We start from the raw sequence: 12,802 nt of genomic DNA on the forward strand, positions 1-12,802 counted from the left end.
AACCCGGCACCCAGTGCCACCCAAACGTCCTGGAGAGGCCCCACTGGCTCCAGGCGACCGGACTAGAGCTCTGCCACAGAGGGCTGTGGTCTGCATTGCAGCAAGCACTGCCTGCATCCTAGGAAAAGATAGGGCTTTTCTTTTCTTTTCTTTTCTTTTCTTTTCTTTTCTTTTCTTTTCTTTTCTTTTCTTTTCTTTTCTTTTCTTTTCTTTTCTTTTTCTTTCCTTTCCTTCCTTTCCTTTCCTTTCCTTTCCTTTCCTTTCCTTTCCTTTCCTTTCCTTTCCTTTCCTTTCCTTTCCTTCCTTTCCTTTCCTTTCCTTTCCTTTCCTTTCCTTTCCTTTCCTTTCCTTTCCTTTCCTTTCCTTTCCTTTCCTTTCCTTTCCTTTCCTTTCCTTTCCTCTTTTCTGTTCATCTCGTTTCATCTCTTCTCATCTCTTTTTTTATCTCTCATTTCATCTTTCTATTCTGTTTTATTACTTTTTTATTCTATTTTTTGTTCTAGACTATTTTCCTTTCTTCCCCTCTCCTCTCCCTCTCCTCTGCTTTCTCTCTCCTTTCACACTTTGTTTCTCTTCTCTTCTCTTCTCTTCTCTTCTCTTCTCTTCTCTTCTCTTCTCTTCTCTTCCTTCTCTTCTCTTTCTCTTCTCTTCTCTTCTCTTCTCTTCTCTTCTCTTCTCTTCTCTTCTTTCTTCTCCTCTTCTCTTCTCTTCTCTTCTCTTCTCTTCTCTTCTCTTCTCTTTTCTTCTCTTCTCTTCTCTCTCTCTTCTCTTCTCTTCTCTTCTCTTCTCTTCTCTTCTCTTTCTCTTCTCTTCTCTCTCTTCTCTTCTCTTCTCTTCTCTTCTCTTCTCTTCTCTTCTCTTCTCTTCTCCTCCACAGGATTTTAGCGAACGCCTTTCACGATGTTTGCTCGTTTTCGGTGCGGGAGGGGAGGCCGTGCGGGCTGCCTTGCGGGGGGCAGGGGCGAGGACAGGGCAGCGACAGGGCAGAGACAGGACAGGGGACAGCGGGAGGACAGGGCCGGGGGGAGGGCAGGGGAAGGGCAGGGCGAGGAGGGGGACGGCTCTCTCCCCCACCCGGATTTTAAGGGGTTTTGATTTTTTTTTTTTTTATTTTTTTTTTTTAGCCGTCGGCGGCGCTGGGGGAGACGCAGCCGTGAGGGCTGAGCTCCCCGGCCCCACCGGCTCCAGGGACAGCCTGCCCGGGGTCGCCTGCCTGCTTTTCCCCATCCCAGATGGATGCGGGAAGGCTGAGCCCGCAGCGCCGGGCACACCGGCTCGGCGGAGGCAGGGAGCAGCAGCCACCTCTCCCCGGTCCTCGGCCACCGGCTCCAGAGCCGCCTCAAAAGGCATCGCTCGAATTAGAGTGGATTGCCGGCAGGGGAAGGAGGGCGGGCCGCCGGGGATGCGGCAGCTCCGCGAGGGGCTGCCTGAAACCGGGTGGGAATGGCCTAAAAAAAACCCGGAATTGATGCGTGACAACGTTTTTTGCAGTCGTCCCCGCTCTGGAAGAACCAAGGGGTGCAGGACCTTCCCCGGGCTTCCACCTCCGCTCTGGGAATTTTTAGCTTCCCAACACCTGCGAGTTTGGGTTTTCTTTTTTTTTTTTTTTCTTCGGAGTGTGGGCAAAAGCTGGAGGGAGGGTTTGCTCGGAGGAGAGGCACGAAACGCTCCCTCGGCCGCTCCCTCCCACCCCTCCACCCCTCCATCCCCTCCATCACTCCTTCCCTCCCTCCCTGCATCCCTCCATCCCTCCGTGCCAGATATCGGGCTCCCGGGTTTCCATCTAAACTTCTCGGTGCCAAAAGCACCGAGAAAAAAACGTGGTGCAAGAGGATCTGAGCCCACAGGCTCCCTGTTTGCGGGAGGGGAAAAAAAAAAAAAAATATATATATATAGTGGGGTGGCAACGTGGAATGAGCTCGCTGAAACTACGCGGGGAGTGTAGGAAAAGGGAATCTGGAGGGTGTGCGGAAGCTTGAGTTTACAAGCTTCAGGGCTGCGAGGAGAGGCTGAAGCGAAGGAACAAACGAAGCCCAAATGCTATTTTCAAGCCACCTCTCCCGGTGCCCCGCGGTGGTTCCCGAGGAAAAGCCCCCGCTGGCGGGGCGCCCGCAGACGGGAGAGAAAAACTGCTGCTGGGAATGCTCCTAGAGAGATGGAACTCCCTGATAAAAATAACCTTAAAAAAAAAAAATCATTCCGATTTCCTCGGTTAGGTATCAGATCACCCCTTCAACCCCCCGCCGCCCCCCTCCCCGCTGCCTCCGCATACCTGAGGTGCTGGATTATTGTCAGAGGACAGGCAGATGCAGTAATTATTTTGTACAGCTTTGTTTGTCTCCCGCTTTGGAGTTTACCTCAGGAATTCTCCTCCCTGTCTACACCAGGGTGTAGATATCCCCGCGAAGAGCGGGATAACGAATGGGAACGGTACCGCGGTACCGGGAGAGGCGCGCAGGTAACGCGGGGTTCGAGGAGGTTTGAAGTTTTTTATCGGGAACTTGGGTCCGCCCGGGAGCGAAATATTTGAAGTGCAGCACCTTGAACACGTTTAATTATGGGGTAGCAGGCAAAGCGAGAGCTTCCAAGTAATTAGGAAAATACTTCTTGGGAGACAGGGCTAATCGCTTTTTCATGGGGCTCTTGAAGAAATTAACCTCTAGGTGCTTGTTTGAGCAAAACAACTTTGGATCAGCCAGCGCCGGGCCTCTCTGATGGACCCGACCTGCCGCGAAATACGAAGGAAAGGGGGAGATGAATTTAAAATAAAATAAAAAAGAACGATTAGAGAGAAACAGAAAAGAAAAAATGTAAAAGGAGAGGAAGATCTCTCTGTCCCTTTCCCCCTCGAGAAGGGGAGTGGTCGTGTCACCAGCAGGGAAGCCTGCCTCCAAATAAAAATGTCACTTGGCTGGGAAAGCCCGGGGTCGGGGGCACCGCGGCCACCGCTGCTGAGCGGCCCCCGACCCGCGGGAGGGCGAACGGGGCCGCTCGTGCGCCCCGTCGGGGCTGCGGCTTCCGGGCGGGGGCCCGGGGAGGGAGAACGGGCCGGGGTTGCGGGGGAAGGACCCCCCGCCCGCCTCCTCAGCCCCTTCCGAGGATCCGTGACCCCCCAGCCGGCTCAGCCCTCCGCCCCCTCGGCCATCCAGCCGCGCTTCGCTCCCTAATTTTGTTCCGTGGGATTTCTCCCTCAAGGATAAACCGGCAGCGGCAGCTTTCCCGTCCCGGAGAAGCCGGGATTTTCTGGGAGTCTGGACGGTGACGAATATGGGGGTTTTTTTTGGGGGGTGGGGGGTGTCAGGCAGGGGAGATCAAAGGCTCCTGTCGAGCTGCGGGAAGGACGAGTCAATTACGGCCGCGGGGAGGGAGGCTCCGGGCCCCCCCGGGCAGCCCCGCGGGCACCGGGACGGGCCCCGTTCCGCCCCCCCAGCCCCCCCTTTGTATCTCCGCCGCTCGCTTAATATTATTTATGCATTTCTGCAAGGAATTATGGGATGCCACCCCCCACCCCCCCCCCCAGTAAACAGCGGGGCAATTAAACACCCCAAAAACCCATCGCCAAGGGAGGGGGGGCGGATAACGCAGGGTGATGCGCGGCTCTCGGCGGGGCATCCCCCCCCCACCCCATTTCGCTTCTCCGGGAGAGGGGAGCGGGGCGAGGGGGGCTGCGGGGAGGGGCGTGGGCGCTGTCACTTACCGGAGCGGCCCGCACCACGTGTGCGCGCGCCCGCCCCGCCATTGGCCCGAGGCACGTGTCGAAGCGCCCGGGCCGGCGACGTCACCGGCGGGGGCCCCGTTAAAACCTAAAGGACAACAATCCGGGAGTGGAAGTGTGTCCGGGAAAGGAGGAGGAGGAGGAGGAGGCGGCGGCGGTGGCGGCGGCCGCCGGGGCGTAGGGCGGCGGCGCAGGGCGGGACGCCCCCCACCCGCTGCAGCCCCCGCATGTGCGGGCGCGGGGCGGCGCGGGGCGGCCGGAGCCCCGCGGGGAGCCTCGCAGCGCCCTGCCCTCCGCGGGACACCGGCTGCTGAGAGCCCCGCCCCGGCACCGGCTACCCCCCACCCCCTCCCCGTCCTACACACCCCGGTTTTATTAGTATTACTATTAATTTTTCCCTCCGCGGGGGCGGCGGATGCGGCTCGGCGGCGGGAGGAGGCGGCAGCGCGCTGCGGGACCGAGCGGCTCAGCGGCGGCGGCGAGCGGCGGCACCGGAGCCCGGCTGGCTTTTTAATTTTTTTTTTGGCAAAGTTGGAACTCGTAGAGGCTCGGCTGCTGCCTTTGGAGTCTCCTTGGTTTCGTTTATTATTATTATTTTTTTTTACGATTACTTTTTCTTTTTTTTTCCTCTTTTTTTTTTAATTTTTTTTTTTTAACAAACTCTGGATTTTGAATGCCGGGCGCGGCCAGGAGAAGCGAAAGCCGATAGACACCTGTGCGTGCGTGTATATATATATATATAAAATATATATATTAAAAAATTAAAATAAAGAACAAACGACTGCTCCAGCGACAACAAAAAGCGCTCAGGCAGGCGCCCGGCGGGGCGGGCAGCGGAGCCGTCGGCGGGGCCGGCATGGAGGAGGGCGGCCGGAGCCCCCGGGAGGAGGCGGCCGAGCCGCAGGAGTCCGTCGGCGACGCGGAGCCCGGTGGCGGCGGGCGGCGGGGGCTGCTGCTTCCCCCCGGCGACCCCCCGCACCCCCACCCGCACCCGCACCGCATCACCAACTTCTTCATCGACAACATCCTGCGGCCCGAGTTCGGTCGGAGGAAGGAGGCGGGCGGCCCCGGAGCCGAGTCCCGGCGCCCCGGAGCCGAGAGGAGCCGCAGCCCCGCGGCAGCGCCGGCCCCCGGGGCTCCGCTGCCCCCCGGCGGGGCGGGCTCGCCGGGCCGGGGGGAGGGCGGCCCCGCCGGGCTGGCCCTGCACGGCGCCTCCAAGAAGGGGGGGGACCCCGCGGCGCTGGAGGCGGCCCTGAAAGCGCGGGGGCTGAGCGGCGGCGACCTGTCGGTGAGCTCGGACTCAGACAGCTCCCAGGCCAGCTCCAACGCCGGCAACCAGCCCATGCTCTGGCCCGCTTGGGTTTACTGCACGCGGTACTCGGACCGGCCCTCCTCAGGTAAGAGCTGCCCCGCCGGGCCGGGCCGCTCCCGGCCACCGCATCGTCTCCCTCCCGGCCACCGCACCCCTCCTCCGGCAACCTCATCCCTCTCCCCGCCACCGCATCATCTCTCTCCCGGCCACCTCGTCCCTCTCCCGGCGACCTCATCCTTCTCCCGGCCACCGCATCTCTCTCCCTGCAACCTCATCCCTCTCCCGGCCACCTCATCCCTCTTCCAGCCACCTCATCCCTCTCCCGGCCACCTCATCTCTCTCCTGGCTACCTCATCCCTCTCCTGGCCACTGCATCATCCCTCTCCCGGCCACCGCATCATCCTCCTCTCCTCCTCGGCTCCCCTCTGCCTGCCAGCGGGGGAAGCCACCCGAATCCCCCTCTTTCCCTTTCCTGCTTCTTCTTTTAATTGTTTTAATTTCATTTTGTTGTTGTTGTTGTGAGGGGTCGCTTAAAATCGCTCTGAAAATGTGGGGAGCCGAAGGGGCGGCGGGGGACGCGCGGAGCCCGAGGGGCGAGCGGGGGAGCCGAGGCTGCCGGGGCTCGGGGCATTTCCCACCAAGAGCCGCCGGGTTTTATCAAAGAAAAATAAAATAAAAAAAAAATCTGGCTTTGGGCTCCCCGCTCATCCCCGCGGCGAGCTGCCCTTCTCCCTGCCAGGAAAATCCCCTCTCGCGTTGTGTTTTGGGGCGGGTGGGTTTCCACAGGCCTCGCCTCGCTTTGGTTATTTTTCTTTAGCCAAAACCCACCCGCGATCGTTTATTTCTCCGCAAGAGGCCTCGGAGCGGCTGCCGTTTCCGTTTCTTTCTTTTAATTCCCCCTCCCCATGTGCTGCAAGGCAGCTCTGGAGGGGCCGGGGGAGCTTTCCAAGAGCTGGGGAACTTCTTTGGCAGGGCCCGTCTCTTGGCAAGGGAACCTCCTGAAATTACCGATAAAAGCACTGGAAAAAAAAAAAATTAAAAATAAAAAGCCAGGGAGCAAATCGTCCTTCTGGTACCGCGGAGAGAGCAGAGCTGGCCCCAGCAGATCGGTGAAACCCTGGTTGAAAAGAAGTATTGGAGAAAGGTTGGGAAGCAGCACGCAGATCTGCTTACAGAGAAAAAAAATGGGATATTTTCTTACAAAAAAAAAAAAGGGAGCAAGGATTTTCACCCTCGGAGCCGGCCAGCGGAAGGAGGGATTGTAGGGCGAGTTGAAAATGAGTTTGTAATGTCAGAAAACAAACTCTAACTCAGAGGTAATATTCAGGGCTGAATTGGAATTTACTCCATTGTTCTCCAATGCTCTCCTTTGTTAATATTTAATTAACATACATCCTCACAATGGCTCGGCCCGGGCAGAAAAGGCTCCTTGTGCTGCCGAGAATAATATTCCCGAGAATAATCCCGGCGATTCGGATCGGGCCGTGCAGCGCCATATGGGCACTGCAGCAAAGCGGTGGATTTCTTCTCGTAATGTAAACAGGAGGCTGATTTACATTTTTTTTTTTTAATCGCGAAAAAAAAAGAAAAATAAAAAAGACAAACCCAAAAAAGATAAAACCAAAAAACACTAAAACAAACAAGCCAACAAGAACCAAACAAAAAGCAAAAAAGAATAAGAAAAAAAAAAGTAAAGAAGTTTGCTTAAAATAATAATAATAACGTGCTCAGGGTATAAAATTTAGCTCCGTGCAGCTGCCCCTGGTGCAGGTTTTACTTTCCGGGGCATCCCCGGGATGGAAAGGGCCGGGAAACGCGTTTATTGGGACGAAAACGGGATGGGGGGCGCGGGGTGGGGGGGGTTGCGGCTCCCGTTCCGCCGCCTCCCGAGCATCCCCTGGCAGGCGAGGCACAAAGCGGGGGCTGTTTTTCTTGGGAAGAAGGGGGGGGGGATGTGTGAGAGATGGGGGTTGTTTTTCCTGGGGGGGGGGATGTGTGGGAGATGGGGTTTGTTTTTCCTGGGGGGGGGGATGTGTGGGAGATGGGGGCTGTTTTTCTTGGGGAGGGAGGGGGGGATGTGTGGGAGATGGGGATGTGTGGGAGATGGGGTTTGTTTTTCTCGGGGAAGGAGGGGGTGCGGGAGCGTGTCGGTGCCGGTGCTCTCTCCTCTCTCCCGGCCGTAGGTCCCCGCTCCCGCAAACCAAAGAAGAAGAACCCCAACAAGGAGGACAAGCGGCCCCGCACCGCCTTCACCGCCGAGCAGCTGCAGAGACTCAAGGCCGAGTTCCAGACGAACCGGTACCTGACGGAGCAGCGGCGGCAGAGCCTGGCCCAGGAGCTGGGGCTGAACGAATCCCAGATCAAAATCTGGTTCCAGAACAAACGGGCCAAGATCAAGAAGGCGACGGGGAGCAAGAACTCCCTGGCCGTGCACCTCATGGCCCAGGGGCTCTACAACCACTCCACCACGGCGAAAGACGGCAAGTCGGACAGTGAATAGCCAAGGGATGGGAGGGGGGAGAGGGAGGGAGGAGGAGGGGAGGCGGGGAGGGGGGGGCATTTGCAGTCAAAGTTTATACAATGCAATAATTTAATTAAAAAAAAATAAAAAAGAAACTTAAGGGCCAGTGTATAAAGATTATACCAGCATTAATAGTGAAAATATTGTGTATTAGATATAATTCTGCAATATTCTATGTATATATAATTTACAGGTAAGGTGGTGTAAAAATCCAAGATATCTGATTATAAAATATTTTTTTGATTTTTTTTTTGTTTGGTTTTGGTTTCGGGGGTTTGGGCTGGCTGGGTTTTTTTTTTTCGGTTTTATGGAGATTTTAGATGCTATCTTTATGATTTTTTTTAATGCTTAAGTTACATTTTTATAGACTTAAGCACTGTTTTAATGGACATTGGACGCTGTTTTTTGAAATTCAAAAAGAAAAGAATTAAAAACAACTTTTGCTGAAGTCCAAAGATTTTTATTGCTGCATTTCACACGACTGTGAACCGAATAAATAGTTCTCCTATTTGTTCTGAGTTTTACCTTTTTCCCCCACCACTCCCCTTTTCTTTTCTTATTTTTTCTTTCTTTTTTTTTTTTTTTGCATTTTTTTCTTTTTATTTCTTTCTCTCTCTCTTTTTTTAAATTTTTTTCTTTTAGAGGGATGTGTGTGTCTGGGGCTTACTTTGGGGATAGACGTGGAGATTTTAATTTAAAAAGAAAAAAATTATATATAAGTAAAGATAAGGAAAGAAATCTCAAAGCACCACCTTGAAACGTGCCCGGGGTCCTTTGCTGAGTCCCTGCTCCTCCATCACCCCCAGAAAGACCCACGGGCGTGAGTGGATGCGGGATGCAAACTTGGATGTGGGATGCAGGAGCGGGTTAGCACCCACCTCCCCCCTCGGCTTAACTTGTTGATAAAACTTTGGGACCCCCTCCCCACCTCCGAAAAGCTGGAGCCGCTCCGGGATGCGCTCCCTCCGCTCCCGCACCACCTCCTAAACCATTTGGAAGGGGTTTACCCCCCCCCAAAAAAAAAAATAAAGCAACGTTTTTAGTTTTACCTCTTCCCCTCCATCCCTGTGCCCGTCGCTAACGCGACGCTTCGTGGGGGCGGGTGTTTCTCCCCAAACCCCCCTCCCCACGCAGACACCTCCTAGAAATCGAGGCTTTTTGGGGTTTCGAGGCGCTGTCTTGCCTTGAATAAGTTTCTCCCGGAGCGTGGGGTCCCCACGGCAAGGGGGGGGCTGTGTCCTGCGTGGGGCGGCTGCTCAGGAACGGGCTCTCCCGCCACGCTGTTTGTGGGGGGAAAACTTCTCGCTTTGCCTTAAAACCTCTTTATTTTGCAGCTGTAGCAGGCACACACTGTACATAGGAGTATAAACTTAAAAAAGAAATCCAACTATATAATAAAACCGAAATTTAAAATTCTGTGAATAATCATCAGCTGCTTCGGAGCCAGGATTAAATGACATTGCCTTTTAGCAAGAAAGCAAAGGATTTTTTTTTTCCCCCCCTTCTCTCCAGTTTATAAAACGTGCATTTTACAATTGCAGTATCAAATATTTATAATCGGATGAAATATGAATGTTTCTATTTACAACTGTGCTCTCGACATCGTGAACATTCTCACTGCGTTTTGTGTGTTTCAATTCTCGAGGATTGCATTAAAGAATAATAACAATAAAAAAAAGAAAACAAACACAACCCACGTTATTACGAAATTCAAACCATGTCCCTCAGACGTTGTGAGGGAAAAGTGCTACCCGGGACTATATATCCCTATATGTTTATATAGATATCTCTATATGTTTATATATATATAGGAATGGTTGGACTCGATGATCCGGTGGGTCTCTTCCAACCTGGTTATTCTATGATTCTATGATTCTACATATGTTTATATAGCCTTTAGTTTGCATTTCTGAGCATTGGAGCCCCAGTTCGAAGCGTTTCGTAGTTTCAGCTCTTTACAGGGGGGTAAATTCCGTGGCGATTTATGAGAGAGGTGATTTTGCAGCCAGGCGTTTAATCAGCTTTTTGACTTAATGAAGAAACTTTGGGGGATTCATTTCCAGATGAAGGAGAGGGGAAGCGCCAGCCCTAACCGAGGCACCCGTCGTTCTAAAAAGGATCTGAAAACGGAAAAGAAAAGATCTTTAATCTCACGTACTGTCAACAGGTTTCACCTTTTCAAGACTTTAAATGCCCGGTGGTGCGATGCTCTGGCAAGGCTGCGTTTGGAAAACCTCTGCTAGATAAACACGTAAACCTGGAGCTCGGGAAAAGAGGTGATGGAATTATTGCCGATGCTACGAAACCGAGCACCCTGTGAAATACTTGGCATCCCCGGGAAATGACAGCACCGCGATTATAGGACGGGCTGGACAAAAATAAAACGGTCACTCGCCTCGCTGCAACAAAGGGCACACAGGAGCTCCAAAATAGCGCAGGCAGGAGGAGAGGGAGCAAGGGGCAGAGCCTCATCCTCAGGGCTGGCCTCTGCCTCAGCAGATGCACTCACAGAGAAAACCAAGCAGGGTGTGCTAAATGTGCGTGCTACACACACATATATTTATATATATATATTTAAGACGTTGGATTAGGATAAATTCTGCAAGGGGCAAAATTCTCCAGGGGCAGAGATGCTGCTGGAATGGTGAACGAAGGGGTTCACCTGCTCGAAGCTGGAGCTGGTGGCGGGGGATGCTTCCCAAACCATGCCTGATTTTTTCCAGAATGTGAGGAGATTTGGGTTTGGTGGTTTTTTTTTGGCCACCTCCACTAATAGAGGCAGGTGATTTATAACTCCCAGGGAGAAAATCCGTGGTTTTGGGCACTAAGGAGGAGTTAATCTGGGTTGAAAAGTAGCCCCGGTGGTACCAGGAGAGTGTAACACTGTTGGATAAGTCCCATGGAGATTTTATATTTTTAAGAAGTCACTAAGGGAAATTTTGACCCTGCTTTTAAGTGTGTACTAGGGCAAAGTTTCCACTTGTCCTTCCCCAGCCTGCAAGAAGCACTGGGGACAGAAAACGGATGCGTGGCACAGGCAGGAATATGTATTTAGTTTTAGGCTAAGAAATAAAATAGTACGGAAACTTCTAAGTTAGTTCAGTCTCTGGATCAAGGACAGAAAATATCTCGCTGCTGCGTGGATTTTATTCAGACCAGAATACAAAATATTTGCAATTGGTAAGCGGAGCCTTCAGCTGGGAGCAGCAAATGGCTCACATGGGCTGCGCTCCTCACCTGTCCCCGATATTTCTGAGGGAAATCTTTCACGGGAAGAGGCAGAGGTTCGGAGACACTTGTGCTGCTGCTCCTTTCTGCATCCCTGGAGCTGCTGCTGGTTCCCGTGCAGCGCTCAGCCAGCGCTCCCACGCCCGGGCAGCGGCTCCCCGCTGGCTCGGGGAAGGGCAGCAAAACTAAATTAGCCCTCGTTAATTTAAAAATTAAAATTAATATAACAGAAAGAGCTGCTGCGCAAGCCCCTCTTGCAATTTTAGCAGAGCAAATCCACCTTACCGAAGCAGCCTATTTTTTTTGGAGAAAAGGCAAAACCCCAGCTCCAAACCACAAAAATCCAGAAGCCAAGTCAAAGCCCTTCCCCAAAATCCTGGCTGTGTCGGGGCAGAGCAGGCAAGGGCAGGGCCAGGGCCGGCTCTGGAGTCACCCACCACCTGGCAGCGGTTTTTTTTTATTCCCCCTGGCAGGCAGCTCTTTGCTAGGCGAGCAGGCTCCTTTCACTGCAGCCCAAGCAGCAGAGCCCTAAAATAAATAAATAAATAAATAGATAGATAAATAAATAAATAAATCACCGACCCAGGGAAGTATTTCAGGGCCGAGCAAAAATACATCTGCACCTCCCCGGCGCCAGCCAGCCTCTCCGTGTAATTAATTAAGCGTATTTTTTTCTGTAACTCTGTTCAATAAGCATCTAAACACTAAGGTTTAGTGAAGGTGTTCCTCCTCTCCGCTGCTAACGCTATATATCGCTCAGGCGATATACAATCCCATACCCAGGCACTATATATGCAAATACCCGCTCCATTTATTGTGAAATGCATATCAGAGTTAAAGGGGGAAACTATTTAGCCAGCTCGGGTTTGTGGAAAAAAAAAAAAAGTAATTCTGTATCCCGCTGATTTAATATCCGACCTCCACATTCAATCCCCGCCCATGCAGCTATCAAAAGTGCCCCTGGGATGTTTGGATATCATCTCCAAACTAACATCTGTGATTATGAAACGCTCAGAAGGGGAAGGTTAATAACAATTTGTTTCAAAGGGCCACGAGTCAATTTTATAAACAAATTCGCGTTGCCTTAAAAAACAAACAAACAAAGTCGAAGGCGGCAGCGGCGGGCGGGGGGGTTCTCGGGGCAGGATTCGTGTCCGTTTCCCGCGGGGATGGAGCCGGAGCAGCCCGGGACGAGCTCAGGAGCAGCAGCCGGGGCTGGGAGGGTGTTGGAGGAGAGGGATTTTTGCTGTGACAGCCCGGGGGATGCTCCGTGGCGCACCCGGACACGTTTGTGGAGCTGCAAGCGCTACCGATTCCCTTTGCAGAAAGTCGGGATGGTCCCTGGCTGAGGTGTTCGGCTCTGCAGCTCTGGGGAGAGGGCAGGTTTGGGCTTCGCAGCTTTGCGGAGAGTGGGGGTTCCGTGCCCTGGGCTCCTCTCCCACACCGAGACCAGCCCTGCAGCTAAAAACCCGTCCTCGGTCTGCTCTGTCACGTTATTTGGGACCCCTGGCAAACTCAGGCGAGGCTGCCGGCCAAAGCCTGGCCCAAGGCTCGGGAATAAGCGGCCGGAATGAGCCCGGGCAGGAGGAGGGAGAGCCCGGAGCCGGCAGCTCGACCGGCACCTCCGGCCGGAGCCCGCCGGCACCCCCTGCCCCCCCCCAGCCATCCCCCTCGCCCCACCGCCTCCTCGACCTGGAAAGAAATTTAAATTTGGCGTTTGACATATTTTAACGTCTTAAAAAAAAAAAAAAAAAAAAAGAGAGAGAGAAGGAAAAAGGAGGCACACGAGCATCGGGATGAGCATCCTCTGCTGCGTGGGAACCGACGTGAGCAGGGGGGCAGCCCCAATCCCCGCGTGTCCCCGGGGCTTCCCCTGAGGGGTCTCAGCCCTCGCCTCTCTCCCAGGAGAGCGGGTGGGGAAAGGGGATCGTGTCCCCGCTGGGAAGGGCCTGAGGCCGGGCGGGGCGAGCTGCGACCGGCTGAATCGCCCCGTATTTCTTGGGGAAAGGGGGAGAAAATGTCGTTT

General features: G+C 53.5%; 1 protein-coding gene across 1 annotated transcript; it reads left to right on the top strand.

Annotated features, from left to right (window-relative positions):
- Positions 1-4,571: 4,571 nt before the first annotated feature.
- Positions 4,572-7,527, top strand: EN2 (engrailed homeobox 2). Its single transcript, XM_069860427.1, has 2 exons — positions 4,572-5,112; positions 7,211-7,527. The coding sequence occupies exons 1-2, from the start codon at positions 4,572-4,574 to the stop codon at positions 7,525-7,527; spliced, it is 858 nt and encodes a 285-aa protein (XP_069716528.1).
- The last annotated feature ends 5,275 nt before the right edge of the window (positions 7,528-12,802 follow it).

The sequence above is a fragment of the Phaenicophaeus curvirostris genome, chromosome 6 (assembly GCF_032191515.1).
Source record: "Phaenicophaeus curvirostris isolate KB17595 chromosome 6, BPBGC_Pcur_1.0, whole genome shotgun sequence".
NCBI classification, from domain to species: Eukaryota; Metazoa; Chordata; class Aves; order Cuculiformes; family Cuculidae; genus Phaenicophaeus; species Phaenicophaeus curvirostris.